Source organism: Pleurodeles waltl, chromosome 12, assembly GCF_031143425.1.
Source record: "Pleurodeles waltl isolate 20211129_DDA chromosome 12, aPleWal1.hap1.20221129, whole genome shotgun sequence".
NCBI classification, from domain to species: Eukaryota; Metazoa; Chordata; class Amphibia; order Caudata; family Salamandridae; genus Pleurodeles; species Pleurodeles waltl.
This window is the reverse complement of record NC_090451.1, coordinates 97,760,019-97,779,759: the sequence shown is the minus strand read 5'-3', so window position 1 is coordinate 97,779,759 and position 19,741 is coordinate 97,760,019. Positions and strand designations below refer to the sequence as shown.

General features: G+C 45.3%; 1 protein-coding gene across 1 annotated transcript; it reads right to left on the bottom strand.

The window, feature by feature from the left end:
- Positions 1–498: 498 nt before the first annotated feature.
- LOC138268090 (mas-related G-protein coupled receptor member H-like) lies at positions 499–18,932 on the bottom strand. Its single transcript, XM_069217464.1, has 2 exons — positions 18,819–18,932; positions 499–2,214 (listed from the first exon to the last, which is right to left on the bottom strand). The coding sequence occupies exon 2, from the start codon at positions 2,170–2,172 to the stop codon at positions 1,174–1,176; it is 999 nt and encodes a 332-aa protein (XP_069073565.1). The 5' UTR covers positions 2,173–2,214; positions 18,819–18,932; the 3' UTR covers positions 499–1,173.
- Between the last annotated feature and the right edge of the window lie 809 nt (positions 18,933–19,741).

The following is a 19,741-nucleotide window of genomic DNA, read 5'->3' as shown; positions in this document are numbered from 1 at the left end:
CCAGCACCCTCGCAATGTTCAATTTCTGCAAAGCAGACAGTGAACCTTGCAATGGTGCTGGCCAGGGAGACCCCTGCTCAGCCCAAGCCCAGTGTCTGGGCAGTGCAGGGGCCCCCGTGGGACCCCCTGCACCCATTCTCCACCAGCCTTACAATGACTGAGCTACTGCCATGAAAGGGCTGGTGAAGAACGAGGGCGTAATCCCCAGGGCAGCGCTGCCCTGGTGGATTAGGACCTCCGCAACCGCCAGACCACCAGGATCTCTGATCCTGGCGGTGCTAGCTGTTTCACCACGGCCCGACTGCCACACTTAAAATATGGCAGTCATGAGACCGCCAGGTTCGTAATAGCCCCCCCCCCCCCCCCAGTGTGAGGAGGATGACCATAGATATTAACAGAAAAAAGCCAAAAAACATGACAAAATTATGAAAACAAAACTGTTGGATATTATCAGGATAACTGAAGACTCAATCTAAAGTAGAAAATACTTTTATCAGTATTTTATTACGCATTTGAACATTGACTGAATATGATTGTGGCAAGCTTCTCATCTTCATAGATGAATACTGAGTAGATAACTATAGGCAAAAGGACATAGTAGAAAGTTATTAACTGAAAACCTCAATAATCTCTATGAATGTATTTTCATTTAAAAACTTGGAGATCAACTACATTTGTTTGTCACGCTGAGTTACACTTTCAGACAGGTGGGAGGGTGGCAAAAGAAGAAAGAGGTTGAGAGTGAGGAATGGGATAGTTGGGAATGTCTACCTCATTGAAAATACTAAATATAAAAGCAACATCATCACTCCCTAACGACTAGAAAACAATACTGATGTAAAAATAAATGTGTTTTTTGGTAAATTAATATTTTTTTTCCAAGAAAAGTAACTTGAACACAAAATGTAACATACTTAAAATAAAAAAGATATACTTATTTCAAAAATTCACAATGGAAACAAACTACAGAGACCCAACAGTGTTTCAACCATAAAACACCTTCATGAATTGAATCTAAGAAATACTTGTCACAATAACTGATTTCTCATGGTGGTATTGCCTAAAAAGATGATGTTGGAAAGATATTAGACCTGTATCTTTAAATTGTCAGACTCCTATTGTAAAATCTGCTTCCACAAAAGTTTGCACAAAACTTTCTAAAACCCGTTGGATCTATCTGTGCTTGCTCCCAGTGATGCTTGACATGCTGGTGGCCTCTGTTTGCCAAGTTGATTCGGTGTCTTCTTTGAAGACCTTCTCAAATGCCTGCTTCACTGTTACCCCCGGCCCCTGCTTCCTCCATCGCCCCACAAGTATATAAAGGTAGGGGTTCATACTGCAGTGGATGGAGGTGAAGATTTCGGTTAGGTAGAAGAAAAGCAGTGAGTATACTTCAGCAGGTAGAACTTTGAAGTACAGCAGGAGTCCAATCACTCTTGCGGGCACCACGTTCAAGAGAAAGACCATGACGGTGACTATAATGACTATATAAAGTCTGAGCGGACGGCACTGTTTGGAGGTTTTCCGGATCTCGAGGAGCAGGGTCAAGCTAGACAAGACCATGAGACTGACTGTCAGTAGGAAGAGCCCAGAGGTAAACAAGTAAACAGCAGTGCATTTTCCAGAGCCAGGTTCTTGGTATTTGTCGCTGTTCTGACAGAGGAAGGTTTCTAGACCCGTAACCAGAACTGACAATGCCCAGAGAACAGCTGAGATAGCGGTGGACTGCCACTTTGGTCTGTGGCATCGGTGCCAGATGGGAAGGAGGACAGACACAAACCTCTCCACGCTGATGGCCGTCAGTACAAAAGTGCTGGTGTTGAATCCGATGTCATATAGTAAATTGCCAGCAAAGAAGACTTTCTCATTGTCTGATTCTGTCACCTTAACACCACATAGATAAAAAAGAAAAAACATCAGGTATATAGCACAGCCTACAAGAAAGGTGAAGTCAGCAACAGCTAAGTTGAGTATGTACACCGTGCACTGATTCCTTTTTATTTTGACGAACAGAAACCAGAAGACAACAGCATTTCCTACCAATCCAATGAAGATGATGATGACCGCTAGAATGTTTAAGGTCAACTGGGCACCAAAAGGAAGCACGCTGCCAGTTGAGTTCCTAAGTTTTGGGGTTGTAGTGTTGGTGATCAAGTTCTCAGGTTCTGTCATGATGAGAGCAGAATGTGATGTGTGTTGCTCTCTTCTTTCAGTCTGAAAAAGAAGGGCAGTTCCATATTAATTGTTTGTGGGAAAGGTAAACATTACGCTGCAACTGTGCCCAACAACATTTCAGGATGCATTTCCCCCACCGTTGTACTTGTGGTGTGTTGACAGGGTCAGACTGGGTACCCAAAAGCAGCCCTGCAAAACTATCTCAAACCAACCGTGCTAGCTTTCTCTACTCATGTTTCTCTTTCCATCCACCCATTCTCTCGTTCTCCATCTCTTCTCTCTCTCTGATCTTCCTCTCCAATCCTTCTCTATCTCTCCATCCCACTCTCTCCGTTCTCTATCTTTTAGGGGTAACGGAGGCACCAGAAACGCACTAGGCTTTTCAAAACCATCCTCTGGTGGCCCTGGCCACTTGTGAAAATGCCCAGTGGGATAAAAGATCAGCCTAGCCCTGTTTGTAGACACATGAGGAAATCAAAAGGAAACAACTGTAGAAATCGAAGAGATTTTAAGGCAATCCAGACACTGCTAATTACCTCACATATTGCATCACTAGGGACGTTCTATGACATCAATGATAACATCACTGCAAAATCTGAAATGATGTAATTGATGGCAGCACTGCATGATGAGGGCACAAGTTATAGTTACTTTACAGCATGAGTTATAGTTACTTGAGATAACTATGATTGGTGACCTTTAATGGTTTTGTTTGTTTAAAATAGTATGTTTGAACTGCTATTTTCTACAAACTATAACGCCCCCTTAATCTTAGTTTTTTAGTGAATTTCTAAGTTTTTTTGAAATGCAAAGATATTATTACCATACCTAAATATAATGTCACTCTAACCACTGTTTTTTCCCAGTGAATGTATATATATATATATATATATATATGTGTATATATATATATATTTCAACTCCACCAGGTCCAAGAAAGAGGCGCACTCTGTTACACATCGGTGCCAGCATCAGGGAAGGACCTATTCCCATTAATCTTTATGCCAGTTTAACACTAAAGTTAAAGATGCCGCACTCACAGGATTCCATCAATCTTCTTTTATTTAGTAAGAGAAAACCCCCACCAACTAACACCAACGCGTTTCGACCTTCCCGGTCTTGATCACTGTAACTCATTAATCCATTACATGCACTACTTATACTCTTCCTCTAAGCCATGCCTTTATGTGGCATTCTGGGATATGTAGTTTTACTAATATAACAAACAATACTAAAAATACAGCTTAGTTAGATTGATGTATCTGTATTTTTAGTATTGTTTGTTATATTAGTAGCACTCATGGGCAGTATTTAAGTTAGTGGTGCGGTATATATATATATATATATATATATATATATATATATAGTGCAAAGATCATGCATAGCTTGTTATACTATGCAAAATGGCGGTAATGCTGGGTGCTTCTGAGAACAGAAAAGGACCATATGTGACATTTGTGTGTTTTTAGAAATGCTTGAAACAAACGAACTGGGCATGTTTGACATATATAAGGAAATTCAACTTTGAAAACTCTGACATTAGGCCATGTTTCCATGACATGGATGAATTATTAATCTAAAGCTATTTGGAACATCTAAAAGTTTGAAGTTCAAAATTGAACAGAGGGCACTAAAGAAAATCATTCAATAGTTTTATTTTTTTGTTAAAAAAAAATGCACTTATTTTCTTGAAGCGAGATGTCTGATTCATTCAGAAGTCATTTGGAAAAATACAAGCTTAATTTCAAACACTGTGGCCCTCATTCTGACCTTGGCGGGCGGCGGAGGCCGCCCGCCAAAGTCCCGCCGTCAGGTTACCGTTCCGCGGTCGAAAGACCGCGGCGGTAATTCTGACTTTCCCGCTGGGCTGGCGGGCGGTCGCCTTCAGACCGCCAGCCAGCCCAGCGGGAAAGAGGCTTCCACGATGAAGCCGGCTCGGAATCGAGCCGGCGGAGTGGAAGCCGTGCGACGGGTGCAGTTGCACCCGTCGCGTATTTCACTGTCTGCGCAGCAGACAGTGAAATACATGTAGGGGCCCTCTTACGGGGGCCCCTGCAATGCCCATGCCAGTGGCATGGGCACTGCAGGGGCCCCCAGGGGCCCCGCGACCCCCCCTACCGCCATCCGGATCTCGGCGGTCCGACCGCCGGGATCTGGATGGCGGTAGGGGGGGTCGGAATCCCCGCGGCAGTACAGCAAGCTGCGCCGCCGCGGAGGATTCAATGGGGCCGCGGTACACTGGCGGGACCCCGCCAGTGGTGCCGGTCTGACCGCGGCTTTACCGCCGCGGTCGGAATCCCCATTGGAGCACCGCCGGCCTGTCGGCGGTGCTCCCGCGGTCCTCCGCCCTGGCGGTCAAAGACCGCCAGGGTCAGAATGACCCCCTGTATGTGTAACAACAGTGGAAATTGTTATAAAGAGCGAGTTCAAGTCTTCTGAATTGGACACACTGAAAAGATTCTCATTTGGGAACATACAAGAATTTACAAGCAAAGTACAACCTGTGCCAGTGGTTAAGAATGGGAATTCCTAATGGGAATTATTTCTATATTTTTCTTTAACGAAGTGGAAAGAGCTTGAGCCACAAACTATTGAATATAGCTTAGTATATATTTTATCAAGGCTGTAGACGACAAATAGGGTATTTTCTCAAAAGTGCTCTCTCATTCTTTCCAAGCTGGACCTTTGACTGAATAAAACTGTGAATCATTGGACAAAAATCCATGGTTATGGATCTAGTTTTCATCAGAATACAAACTTAAACTAAGGCACACAGAAAAAAATAAATACACCAGGCACTTGAGAACCAGCTAGGGAGTGCAACACCGATTATCCCACACTTGCCTCAGATGGTAACAGAAGGATTTTTCTATATCAATAAAGTTTTAGGGAGCTCTATAGTCTTTTGCTTCAGGTCCACGCCTGCCAGCTTCCTTGTCTCTTGCGTCCAGTGGAGTACATTTTTCAGTGCTGCAGATCCTGGTTCACTTGAATTAATCTGTCAGGTGCCTGGCCTCACAGAACTGGGTTCACTAGACTGAGATAACTGATTATGAGTTGTTAGGTTTTTCCAATCTCGGTTTTATCGGGTGTGCGAGAACCTGATGTAGACTTTTCCAGCTGATAACTTCCACATGGAAAAATAATGTTAAACTTTCATGGTTTCATGTCTGAAAAAATGCATGGACTCTCCTTTCCATGGGGTTCTTGTCAGAACTGCCCATGGTGGCGCTTTTACTGGGTGGCAATGGTACAATCACGTCAATACTTTGCAACTCGTTTTCAGGGACAGTGTGAGGCAGAATTTAAAACTTATGTTAATTCACCGCTTGGTTTCAAGTTCGGATTTATCCATTCCAATTTCAAACAGTACAAATTGTGCTTCTGGGATTCATTTCTTACCCTGGGCACATTTATATGTGGGTGAATGCATAACCATCTTTTCTTGCCCACATTTAAACTGAAATGTACATCATCTCTGCCTGTGTCATTTTCGCGTTAATTTCAATTCATTAGTCATAGTGTGACGGCTTCTTTTGTACTTTATGTAGTTGTTTTTTGCACAGTGTTAATTAGGCACTAATTGACTTTCCATTAGGTAACACAAAGAGGGTTCGAGCGTGCAAAACTCGGGGCCGAACGAAAACTTGCTTGAAAATTGTTATCCACGCGAATTGTAAAATCGAGTGCAAAACATATTTACACTTGAATTTGATATTACCTACCCTTGCATTGGTTGTGTTCTCGGTGATGCGTCTCACCTTTAATCTGAAACTGTCTTCTGCTGTGTGACAAAAAATTATAACCGGGCCAAGGAAAAGGGAGAGTTCCAAAACTGTCATTTCCTATTTCATCACGTTTGGCAGGAAGGTAGAACATTACACAAGGAAGTGAATTTGAATTGATTGATGTAATCCCTTCAGTAGTGTCCAGGTTTCTGAATCTTCCAAGGATTCGCGAATCCTAGTGAAAAAAGAGACACCAAAGGAACCTATGTTCATGGTTGGGTTCTGGTGATGTCAGCGAGTGGTGTCATGTAGCGGTTGAAGAGGGTAGGACGAAGGGAGGAACCTTGAGGGACGCTGCAGGTGGTGTGCTTGGGTTGCGAGGTGAAGGGATGGAACCATATTCTTTGCGTGTGAACCGGGAGAAAGGATGCTATTCATTTGAGCATGTTGTCTGTGATTCCGATCTGTCTCAGACAGTGTATGAGTGTTCAGTGGGAGATGGTGTCAAAGGCTGGGAAGAGGTCAGGCAGGATCAGGGCGGCTGATTCTCCTCTGTCGAGCAGGGACCGAATGTCATCAGTTGCAGAGATAAGGGCAGTCTCAGTGTTGTGGTGGCTCTGAATCCTGATTTTGAGAAATTTTGAGAGGTCCAGTAGGTTGTTTCTTTCTAAGTGTTTGGTAAGTTGAAGGTTGTTGTCCCTCTTCAGAATTTTGGCGGGAAGTGGGAGCAGGGTGATGGAACGGTAGTTCTGGAGTTCGCTCAGGTCAGACGATGGATTCTTGAGGAGGGATCTGACATCTGCGTGTTTCCAAGCATCAGGAATGATGGCTGTGGTGATGGAGGAGTTTAGGATGGTGGTAAACTGGAGGCTGATCTTGTCTCTTCCGAGGTAAAGAGCCGCCAGGGTCAAGGGTTGGTGGGTGCTCCTGAGATGATGGAGTTCATGAGAATATTTGTGTTTGGTGTGCTGAGCTGTTACCATACAGTGAGAGGGTGGTTGGCAGCCATGGTGGACGGGATGCAGGTAAGGTTGGTTGGTTGGGGGGTCAAAGTTTCTGTGGATGGTTGCTATCTTATTGTGGAAGTGGTCGGCAAGGGCGTTACAGAGCTCCTGTGAGGTGGGGATCTAATTTTCGGTGGCTGGCGGGCAGGTGAACTCTTTGACGATGTTAAAGAGTTCCTTGGTTTGGTTGGCACTGGTCTCGATTTGCATGTCAGGACCTCCTTCTTCATGGCTTCCAGATGGCGGTAGTAGTTGTTGAGACGCTCTTTGAAGGTGGCTCAGTCCATGTTGTTTCTGCTGGTCCACCACTTTCTTTCGAGTTGTTTGCATTCTTCTTTCTTTGCGTCTGGACGGTTTGGTGGGTGCAACTAGGTCAGCAATGCTGGTGATCCAGGAGTTGAAGTTCTCTACTGCCTGGTTCAGGTCTGTGGTGGCTTTGGGTTAGGTGGTTTTAAGGGTGTGTTTCCATTGGTGCTGAGTGGCTTTGTTCCAGCTGTGGGAGGAGGTGCTGTGGATGCTGGAGGTGGTGCAGGGTGGTCCGGTGATGGTGAAATGTATGATGGAGTGGTCTGACCAGGTGAATTTTGCGGTATGGCTGTACCTGATTCTGTTACTGGGTGTAAAGATGGGATCCAGCGTGTGACCTGCTTTGTGACCATTTGCTTGAGGCTTGTGTTGTCCATTCGTTCGAGGAGGTCTGTAGAGTTGGTGTCTGTGGGGTCATCCAGGTGAAAGTTGAGATCTCCCAGGAAGATGTAGTGTTCGGATTCAATGATGAGTGGGGTGATGCATTCAACAATGGTGTCACTGAAGTGGTTCAGGGTCCAGGTGGTCTGTAGGCAAAGGTGCCTTTGATGTTTGTTTTTTTATCATCGGGATGAAGCTGGAAGTTCATGTGTCCCATGATCGTCATGGTCTCGACATCTATGGTGGAGCAGGCAATAGTTTCTTTGTGAATGGTAGTGATGCCACCTCCGTGTCTATTGGTGCAGTTGCAGTGTTTCATCTTGTAGCCAATGAGTGTAGCAGTGACGATGTATGTAAGGAAGCAGAGGTACGCCAGGTCTCTGTGATGAAGGTCACTTTGGATGCAAAGGTGGAGATGGTGTCCCAGATTTCAGTGGCGTGTTTGCAGAATGATCTGGCATTGATCAGTAGACAGCTGAGTTGTTGTGGGTAGATCTCGGCCGACAGGGATTGAGTGGTGTTGGTTGCTGCGGTGGCGGTCGGTCCTGGTGTGGAGGTAAACCAGCAGTGGGTGAAGGTGAAGGTTCCCACTGTGGAGTGAGATGATGTGAGGCAGTAGTTGTTGTTTTGTCCGGGGTTCAAGGCATGGAGATCCGTGGCAGAGTATCCATGGAAGTGCAGAGGGCCAGGGTTCTTGGTGCTGGGTGCGGTCCAGGCATAGATAGGTGCAGACGGGTTTACCTTTGGGGCACCAGCAGCATGCCCGCTGTGAGCTGCGCTGTGGCCTCCATTAAATAGGTCTGAGAGAGGTGCGCTTGGGAGGCGGGAAGCAGTCGGCACAGGAGGGAGCCAGAAAAGACGGGGAGAAAACAGTGCAGAAGTGAGAGAAGATGCCCTGGGCCACTGGAGGCTTTGGCAATGGGCAAAAAGCAGGGTAAGCCTGGGCACAGGGAGCCTGGCTTAGACTGGCAGCCATGGGAGCTGGCAATGACCTGCTTATCTAGGGTCGTACTGCGACCTTCAATAAATAGGTCGGAGGGAGGGGCGCTTGGGAGACAGAAAGCGGTTGGCTAGGGAAGGGAACGGGAAAAGGCAGGGGAAAACGACGAGGAGGTGAGAGAAGATTCCCTGGGCCCCTGGAGGCCCTCCCAAAGCAGAGGAAGCCTGGGCACAGAGAGCCTGACTTAGACTTGCAGCAAAGGAAGCTGGCAACGGCCTGTAAATGACTAATAAACAACCAATAAAATAAAATAATACAAATATATTTTTATTGAGTGATTTACAAATCTGATGCTGGATTGTTGAATCCTGAGGCCTCCAGGGAATCAGGAATCCAGCGTGGAATTTGCAAATCCTGCAAAAAAATTAAAAAGTGTTAAGTGCACTACTGCTGGTCTTCTTCATTCGTCACAAAAGGGGTCGGCCAGATTCAGCAGGGTGGAAGCAATTTGAGCCAAACCCCACAGTGCACAGCCTAAGCCCACCTAGTCCATGGAGTGTTGGACACAGGCCCTGGTTAAATGCCAGGTCATGCAGAGACCCCCTAAGACGATAAACGGGTTGTGCGCTGCCGGCGTTGGCCACCCACAGAAGGTTACAGTGCTGCACACAGATGAAGGCCATGCACAGCTGGGGTTGATCGTCCATTTAGGGTTGGGTGCCAGAAACCTTTGAACGTGGTGTAAGATTAAAAAAACAAAGCATTTCAACACATGTTTAAAAAAAATCTCACAAATATACTTAAAAAACCTCAGATAAAGTGCAGTTATGGTGACAAATTAAAACAAAAAATCATAAGTTATGGTTGGAAGCACAATCTACAGTAGGAATAGAAACCATAACTCACAAAGCAAATGCATCCAAACTCACTCCTGATGTTTTACCTGGAAACTCCATCTGCTGAAATGCAAGGAAAATGACAAAGCAATGAGGGGGTTTGGGGTGGATTTACCGATTCCCCATGTAATTCCTCATTAGGTCTTCAGTTTTTTTTTGTAATCCCTGTTAATAGTGTGAAAATTGGGGTTCATAAGAACCTTGTAATAAGGCAACATGTTTCTAACAGTTGGGTGATTTCCCATGGAATGACGCCCACCTAATTGTGTATTTATTTGAAAGGAGTAAACATCCTAGCTGCCTAGTATTAATTATTGTAGCAAGGTAGAAGCACTTTATTTCAATCCTGGCCAAACGTCTGGGTACCAAGTGCCATGGTTCTCCCCTCGATTTATAGAAGATCCTAAAAGAAATCCAAAAGGCGATGTGTGACCCTCGTCAAAGATGACATGACCTTGCCCCCTCCTGCCTGCACATGAATGCTTCAATCACATATATGAGGACACTGGTGGAATGGAAGCCCCTTTTTCAGAATACTGGTCTACTGTACATGTGTTTTGAGGCCTTTTAATAGTCAGTGTGAGCTATGTGTAATCTTGAAATTTATAACATAACCAATAGCATAGAAACAGTACACATTTGTTAGTGTCTTCTTAACATCAACTAATATGATATGTAGAAAACTGAATGAGATATAGAGACCAAATGATATATCATGACCTAGGAACTGTGCACCCTATAAATGTTTATTTTGATTTTCACTGGCCCTGTTTAAGTGCACTTAAGGTTCTATCATGGGGAAACTACACTGGCTACCCGTCCATAAAAGACCAATATTTTACCAGGCGCGGCCCATCCTTTAGGGCGGAGGGGCCACGCCCCTCCACCTTTTGCCCCTCCATGAAGAGTGGCTGTCAGGCTGAACAAAGGTCAGCCTGACAGACACTCTTCATGTTCAGCTCAGGCAGCCAGGAGTGAGATATGTGCGATTTACGCAGACTCCTGGCTGGCTGAGCTGAACTTTTCTGGGCGGAGAGGTCACAGCTCCGATGGGTGTGACCTCCTTAGCTCAGCAAAGGTGCCTCAAGGACCTTCCCCTCGGTGACGAGGGAAGCGTCACCCATTGACTCCGACCTGGGCGCTTCAGGTTCAAGCCCTGAAGCACCCAGGGCGAGTGTCAATCAGTGACACCTCATCACAGAGTGGGGTGGGGTCGGCACTCTCACTGACCCCAACCCACTCTGTGACAAAGTTGGAACTGCTGCCTTCCATCATTGGCTGATCTAAGGTCAGCCAGAGAGGGAAGGCAGCAGTCCCCACCCTCCTGGGACCTCCGAGCTGAAGGTAAGTGTGTTTGTGTGATTTTATTTAATGAATGTTTAGTGCATGCATGTATGTTTGAATGTTCATGAGTGTTGTGCATGGATGTGCGTGCATGTGTGCGTGAATGAATGAGTGTGAGTGTGCTTCCCGTCCGCCCCCCTGCCTCCTAAAATTGCCAGCCCCCACTGTATTTTACCCATGAATAGAGCGCAAAGTGATTTTTGCAAATAATCTAGATAATTTCCTCTAAAAATAAATTCACCTGTTAGAAACCAGAGAGGTCCTTTCGCTCAGAACACAAACATCTTAGTACCCCCAGTTACAAATAGTGACATATCCTCCACCATGGGAGCATAAATTGGGAAAATGTGCTCACTCTGTCTTCCTTGTTACAATTCAGAGATGCACCACAAACTTTTTTTATTTTAAGAGCTAAGGCACCCTTCTTATGTAATTAGTTCATATTCTCCGCCTTCATCAATAATATTCCTACCAGCGCCAAGATACTTCATTGGTCGTGAGCTCTATAAATAACAAAACACAAAACCTCGGGGAGTACATTTCTGTAACTTCCTTGGTCCAGTTACAAAGGCCACATTAATGTCTCCTCTCCAGGCACTTTTGCCAGTAGAACACCTAGAATGGCAATAAGAATTCTCTATAAGTCAGTAAAAGAGGGGGGTTATAGCATTGCCCAATTTGAGAGAATATTATTTTACAAGTTTTGAACATTTCTCCTACTGATATTAAACTACCCTGGCTCCAAGAGACCAATAGAGATTTTTTGGGGGGATTTAATACTGCAGGAAGATAAGATAAATAATGTCCTACTCTGAACCAAATCACCGAAAAGGGTCTGCTATGAGCATCTGCAGGGGCTGTAAAAAAGAACAGATGTTTAAATACTATGGCCCTCATTCTGACCTTGGCGGGCGGCGGAGGCCGCCCGCCAAAGTCCCGCCGTCAGGTTACCGTTCCGCGGTCGAAAGACCGCGGCGGTAATTCTGACTTTCCCGCTGGGCTGGCGGGCGGTCTCCTTCAGACCGCCAGCCAGCCCAGCGGGAAAGAGGCTTCCACGATGAAGCCGGCTCGGAATCGAGCCGGCGGAGTGGAAGCTGTGCGACGGGTGCAGTTGCACCCGTCGCGTATTTCACTGTCTGCGCAGCAGACAGTGAAATACATTTAGGGGACCTCTTACGGGGGCCCCTGCAATGCCCATGCCAGTGGCATGGGCACTGCAGGGGCCCCCAGGGGCCCCGCGACCCCCCCTACCGCCATCCGGATCTCGGCGGTCCGACCGCCGGGATCTGGATGGCGGTAGGGGGGGTCAGAATCCCCGCGGCGGTGCAGCAAGCTGCGCCGCCGCGGAGGATTCAATGGGGCCGCGGTACACTGGCGGGACCCCGCCAGTGGTGCCGGTCCGACCGCGGCTTTACCGCCGCGGTCGGAATCCCCATTGAAGCACCGCCGGCTTGTCGGCGGTGCTTCCGCGGTCCTCCGCCCTGGCGGTCAAAGACCGCCAGGGTCAGAATGAGGGCCTATGTGATTCCTATTATTAATGCCTCAATCAAACTAGCGGATATTGTTACAGGATCTTATCCACTTCTAGACAAAACACCTGACCATAGATGGGAGATACATGGATACTATGCTATTGGTGACTTTTTGAAACATGATACTTGGAAAGTATGGACGGATATAAAACCAAACATCAGATATGCGAAAGCATCAATCCCATGGTCTTTTTTTTCCAAATCTCATATTATTTAGAAGAGCTGGATCCCATAATAATCTGGAAACGTCTGAGGATATTGGAGGATTTAATAGAGGCCAGTGCACATGGATCCATAAAGTATTGGAAGGCTATGCTTTAGAATTATACTGTAAAGAAGTTTAGGTTTTTAATATAGCACAGTCAAGGTAGGATATGTGTATCATAAGAGAGACCTGGAAAAAGAAAAACTTATACAATTTCTCCCTATTCAGGGGGGCAAATCTCTGCCATATGCAATTCTATACCAAGTGGCTGCTATATAGGACGCCGGCCCTAGTGAATACATTTAACTCTCAGACCCTGATTAAGTGCTTTAGGTGCTCTGAAGAATTGGTTGGCAATTTGACTCATAATACTGGGAACTGCTCCAAGATAGGGGAGCTTTGGACTTCCATACAGGACTACTGTAGGCACACAGTAGATATTGAATTTCCAAATGATCCACAATTAATTCTACTGGGTTGGCCAACATGCATCAGTTTTAACAATGAGAATAAGAAAAAACTTTTTCTGATTACCCGTATTACAAGGTCCATAATTCTCCAAACTGGAGCACAGAACTAGTAACTACATTTGAACACTGGAGGTCTAAAATGCTCAGAATAAATGAATTAGAATGATGCTATGTGCTAAAGTTAGGCTCAGATAGTACATTTCTGAAGCTGGGGGAAGGTATCGAATAGGAGCCGCAGTAGGGGTCAAAGGCAATAATGTAAAGTTTGTGTTTCCTCACTCAGTCTAGAAGGACTGAAACACTGCAATGTATAGAAGCTTAAATGTGGCTGTATCTGAATTAGGGTTTAGGGTATTAGTAAGAGGAGCAAATGAGATGAATGTTAAGCAATACAATTACACTTGTAATTTGTTCCACTGCGTAAATTGTGGACCACTCTGGATTAGGTAACAAATTCCCACAGTATTGGAGGGGAGTGGCGAACTTGCTTATGGGGGCGCTTTAATTTATGCTTTGCAATGCTTTTGAAGGACGTGTGGCCTCAAACTAGCTGCTAAATCATAAGATGAACTGAATATGGTTGTAACATTTCAAATTATGGAGTGGAATGCTATAAAAGAAAATCTGTTGTTGATAAATATGCTGTGACGTTATAAGATGAATCGCAAGTTTTTTTTGTAAACTCTTCCTATAAAAAAATAAACAAAAAAGTATCAATTAGTTAACTTTATTAAAAATCAGAACTGTTTTGCAAAAAGTTTCCTTTTTTAACCCCTCGGGTGCCTGGGGCGAGCTGATCTCGTCCTTGTACATGGTTACTATGTGCCGGGGATGAGACCAGTTCGTCCGGCACCGGGACCACAGGGGGAGCGCTGTGGGCCTCCCTCCCACACCCCCAGTCAGGGAAGGAAAGGAAATCACTTTCCCTTCCACCCCCGATCCCCCGTAGTGACGTCTGATGACGTCAGCACGCAATCGCGTGCTGAGCTCATCAGAGGTCACCTCCCCTCGCACTGGAAGCATGCTTCCAGCGCGATGCGGAAGAGAAATGCTCTGCATTTCTCTTCCGCTCGGGAGGAGGGGTAGGGAGAGGCATGAAAGGAAAGGCCTTTCATGTCTCTACAAGCATTTCTGCTGCCCGAGAAATGCCCACTAGACACCAGGGAATTTTTTTATTTTTATACTTACCTATTAGGGCAGCGACCCCTTGGGCAAGGGCAGCTCCCCAAGGGGGCAAAATATTCATAGGCCTTTTCTGCCCCACGTGGGGGTAGATCGGCCTATTATAATTAGCCCGATCTGCCCCCATGGGGGCAGAAACCCTGGACACTAGGAATATATATTTTTTTTATGTATGGGGAGCGACCACTTAGGCAAGGGTCGCTCCCCTGGGGGGCAAATAGCAGTTAGGCTATTTCTTCCCCCCTTGGGGGCAGATCGGCCTATTTGTATTAAGCCGATCTGCTCCCGGGGGGGGGGGGGGAGGAACCACTTAGACACCAGGGATTGGTGTGTGTGTGTATTTTGCTTGCGGGGGCATCCTCTTGGGCAAGGGTCGCTCCCCATGGGGGCACATTACTGTTGACCATATCTGCCCCCGTGGGGGCAGACCGGCCTATTTTTTGAAGGCCCATCTGCCCCTAAGGGGGGGGGCAGAAAGCCCACCAGAGACCAGGGAAGATTTTTTTTCAGAATAACAGGGTGGGGTATGGCCAAACCCCCACCCCAAATAAAAATGGCCAAAGTTGTTCTGCCCACCAATGGGCAGATGGGGCAATTACCCCCGATCCACATCCCGAGGTGCAGAAAGTCTACTAAATGCCAGGGAATTTAAAAAAAGAAAATAGTGTGGTGTTGGCTATCAACCAGTATGGGCATGGTTATGCCCCCCACCCCAACTGAAGGGGGTAACAGTCTTTCAGCACTCTCCCCGCACACTAAAATATCTTATCCCATGGCAAGCAGGAGGACATTTGATTATTTTGGGTTTTGGTTTTACATTTGGGCCATGAAAGCTTGGCTAACTCTCAAAATCGTCCCACTTGGAATGGTGAGGGTTGCACTTTTTGGACTTTGGGATGCTGCCATGTAGAAAAATCCACAAGACCTAGACACATCTCAAAACTAAACATCTGGGTGAGGCCAGGGTGGTGTGCTTCACATTCACCCTGCACCATTTTCTTACCCACAATGTCCTGAAAACTTCCAACTGTGCTGGAAATAACACATTTTTCCCACATTTTTGTGATTGAACCTTCCGGAATCTGCAGGAATCCACAAAATTCCTACCACCCAGCATTGTCTTATCTATTCCAATAAAAATTCTGCCGCACTTGTCAGCCTAAAAATGTTTTTTTTTCAAACTGCCCTTTGTGACCCCCTTTGGTTTCCCCTCAATTTCGACATGTTTTTGGCTCTTCCCTGTCACAGGCAAATGGCCCACCTACACAAGTGAGGTACCATTTTTACCGGGAGACTGAGGGGAACTTTGGGTAGTAGCAAATGTTTCCCGGTGCGGTGATCACACCCAGGAATGTGGGAAAAATTTGAGGTTTGCTGAGGATTCTGAGTAAGAAAACATTGGGCGATCCACGCCAGTCACACCTCCCTGGATTCTCTCAGGTGTCTAGGTTTCAGAAATGTTTGGGTTTGGTAGGTTTCCCTATATGGCTGCTGAGTCCAGGACCAAAAACGCAGGTGCCCCCGCAAAAACAGGTAGTTTAATATTTGATCATTTTGATGTGTCCACATAGTGTTTTGGGGCATTTCCATTCACAGGCACAAGGCCTACCCACACAAGTGAGGTACCATTTTTATGGGGAGACTTTGAGGAACGCTGGGTAAAAGGAAATTTGTGGATCCTCTCAGATTCCAGAACTTTCTGTCACCGAAATGTGAGGAAAAAGTGTTTTTTTGGCCAAACTTTGAGGTTTGCAAAGGATTCTGGGTAACATAACCTGGTGAGAGCCCCACAAGTCACCCCATCTTGGATTCCCCTAGGTGTCTAGTTTTAAAAAATGCACAGGTTTAGTAAGTTTCCCTATGTGCCGGCTGAGCTAGAGGTCAAAATCTACAGCTAAGCACTTTGCAAAAAACACGTCAGATTTCAATGTAAAAATGTGATGTGTCCATGTTGCATTTCCTGTCACGGGCATTAGGCCTACCCACATAAGTGAGGTACCATTTTTCAATCGGGAGGCTTGGGGGAGCACAGAATAGCAAAACTATTGTTATTGCCCTTATCTTTATCTACATTTTTTCCTTCCAAATGTAAGACAGTGTATAAAAAAGTCATATATTTGAGAAATGCCCTGTAATTCACATGCTAGTATGGGCACCCCGGAATTCAGAGATGTGCAAATAACCACTGCTTCTCAACACCTTATCATGTGCCCATTTTGGAAATACAAAGGTTTTCTTGATACCTATTTTTTACAATTTATATTTCAGCAAATGAATTGCTGTATACCCGGTAGAGAATGAAAACCCATTGCAAGGTGCAGCTCATTTATTGGCTCTGAGTACCTGGGTTCTTGATGAACCTACAAGCCCTATATATCCCCACAACCAGAAGAGTCCAGCAGACGTAACGATATATTGCTTTCAAAAATCTGACATCGCAGGAAAAAATTACAGAGTAAAACGTGGAGAAAAATGGCTGTTTTGTTCACCTCAATTTCAATTTTCTTTTTTATTTCAGCTGTTATTTCTGCAGGAAAACCTTGTAGGATCTACACAAATTACCCCTTGCTGAATTCAGAATGTTATCTACTTTTCAGAAATGTTTAGCTTTCTGGGATCCAGCATTGGTTTCACACCCATATCTGTCACTAACTAGAAGGAGGCTGAAAGCACAAAAAATAGGAAAAATGGGGTATGTCCCAGTAAAATGCCAAAATTGTGGTGAAAAATTGGGTCTTCTGATTCAAGTCTCCCTGTTCCTGAAAGCTGGGAAGATGGTGACTTTAGCACCACAAACACTTTGTTGATGCCATTTTCAGGGGAAAAACCACAAGCCTTCTTCTGCAGCCCTTTTTCCCCATTTTTTTCAAAAAAAGCTACTTTGTTTGGGATTTTGGCAAATTTCTTGGTCTCCTTCAGGGGAACCCACAAACGCTGGGTACCTGTAGAATCCCTAGGAGGTTGGAAAAAAAGGACGCAACTTTGGCATGGGTAGCTTATGTGGACAAAAAGTTATGGGGGCCTAAGCGCAAACTGCTCCAAATAGCCAAAAAAAGGCCTGGCACCTGAGGGGGAAAGGCCTGGCAGCGAAGGGGTTACATTTCAGCCCACTGGCTCTATCTTCGGCAGTCACAGACTACAGTTCCTGAGTTTGAAGCATTGCTGCTCTTCTACATTCTCCCTGTTCACATTTTCCACACATGGCGCTGCTCATGGTGGTCCTTTCACAGCGAACATGGGACCTTCAGAGTAGGGTTACCTTCCACCTGTTTACATTCTGCCTCTGAATATGGTTCTTGCCCATAGTGTGGTGGCTTGCTCGAGTCACATCTGCTGGTTTATGTGGACGCTGTTGATTGTGTGGTAACTTCCCTTGATTTACACCTGACAATGGCGAAAGAGGATGGACCCTGTCCACAGTGGAGGCTCTGCCCCTGCTTACATACGCAACTGAGTCTGGTGCCGTGCTTTCCTCCATGTATGTTTGCTACAGCACATGGACATTGCACGGTGCCTTAAATCCTTTTAAATCCTACTCCGAGTAAGCACACCGCCCGTGGTGGTTTGGTTTCCCTCCATTTACATGTCACTGCGCGTGGACATTGCTAATGTGGGGGAGCTTCCCCTGGCTTTTCACCCCACCTGTGTATGAGCTCTGACAAGGATATGTACTCATCCATTCACATGCACGACTGAACACAGGAATTGTCCGACGTTGGGGTGCTACATCCCTCATTCAGTCGCAGACCATACCTCAGCGTTGTTCCTTGTGTAACACAACAACTGTACATTAGTGCCAATATGCATTTGCATAGATTCATGCCTGCTCCTTTTATATAATATATAGTACTGTTAGCCTACATGTCTAGGAACAGAATACCAGATTTAGGGTAATTTGAAAAGGGTGATCTTAGAATCTGGATAATATTCAGATCTTACGTGTGCGGAACCTGAAGGCGCGGGCGCGCGCGGCATCGCGCCAGGGGCTCAGTGGTGCATGTCAGGCTGGGAGAAGCCATTGTGTGGCTCATACACTTGCCAATTTTTCCTTCATTATCAAAGTAATGTTTCATAGAACTGTGAATAGTTTCACGGATTTAGATCCTGTTGGCAAGAGTTGCTATTGGCTTTAAATTTATTTTGCTTTTAGTTTTTCTCAAACAGCTCAGATTTTCCTTTTACGGACTCTGTTCCTATAAGCCTCCCTTATTTATAAAACTTTCTGAAAAATCAAAAATTTAAGGCTGCAGCCCCTATTGTATCTTCGATGAGTGCACTCGAAATATGTTCCTCAGTAAGGAAAACTTGCAACAGCTGGAACAGTTAAATCGCTGCCTGCGAGACAATGTGAAATTAAATGAATAAAGAAACCTGCTGTTTGCAATCTGCCCAGGGATGTGTATGGAGTGATAGTCAACGTAGGAGATTTGTACCATATTTATACATCATCATAATTAATTAATCAACAATAAATTTAAATTCTGTAGACACGGGAGGTGAATTAACAACCTGCTTTACAGAACAAAGCAATTACAATGTGAAGCAAAAATATAATTAAATTACATCAACCGAGCGCCTACTTCCATTCCCAGGATTTCAGATAGCACCAGAAACCATTCAATTGGGGAGCACCAGAAACTGAAGCTTTTTCCTACCTCTTGTCCACTGCTGGGGCAGGTCCTGACTCCTACAGGTGAGGACTAGAGACTGTGTGCCTTATGATCTGTTGTCCGACCAGTGGAGCGCACACACTTCAGATACACTCAGAACCTTGGCCGCTTGTGAAGGTGCTCCAGGGCCAGCTTCTGCCTTATAAGGAACTGGAAGGCTTGGCCAAAGGAGCGGCATCTATGCTTAGCTTGAGCTGTCAGTCAGAAGCTCTTGCAGCTGGGGATCCATGCCATGGGCAATTGAAACAACAGCTTTCAGGTTCAAAACAACTAAATAATGCATCGGCAAGCGGCTATGTCAGCAGCACATTTCTGGCAGAGACAGGTCGCTCTTTATGGAGTGAGAAGGATCTGTGATGATGATGATCAAGAGGCATTAACCGGTTATCGATCGACTGTAATTCTGAGGGATGGCAGTTCTTATCCACGTAAAGGTGGTTGAAGCCTTCCATCATTCCTTGAGAGATACACATATCAATTTTTGTGGGTTACCAATTGTCAAAAAAGTGAATTTTCCCTATAGAGCACAAATTAGTGCTACATAATGTGCTCAAATCTATTAAGCAACCTTCCTGGGTGAATTTAGAATTCTAGATATGACAAGCTCCAAGATCAGTGAGAACTAGTATAAAATATGTGAGGACCACCAACCTTAATAACCATGTTAACACCACCTTAAAAGATGGTCTGTATATACGCCCACCTACTTTCAGTCTATCAAAAGCAGAGTGGCTGCTTTGTTTCATATATCAGGTAAACTGGGTAATATATATTGGTCAAAATCGCATTCACTTTCAGACCAACTGAGTCATGTAGTTTTCAAAGACAATTTTTTGCAAATTGAGGTGGATATCTAAGATTACTTAATTGATTCAAACTGATTTGGGTTAGGGGATGCTGTCATTTTA

Coding starts and splice junctions, on each gene's coding strand:
- LOC138268090 (XM_069217464.1), bottom strand. CDS start 2,172: ATGACAGAACCTGAGAACTTGATCACCAACACTACAACCCCAAAACTT.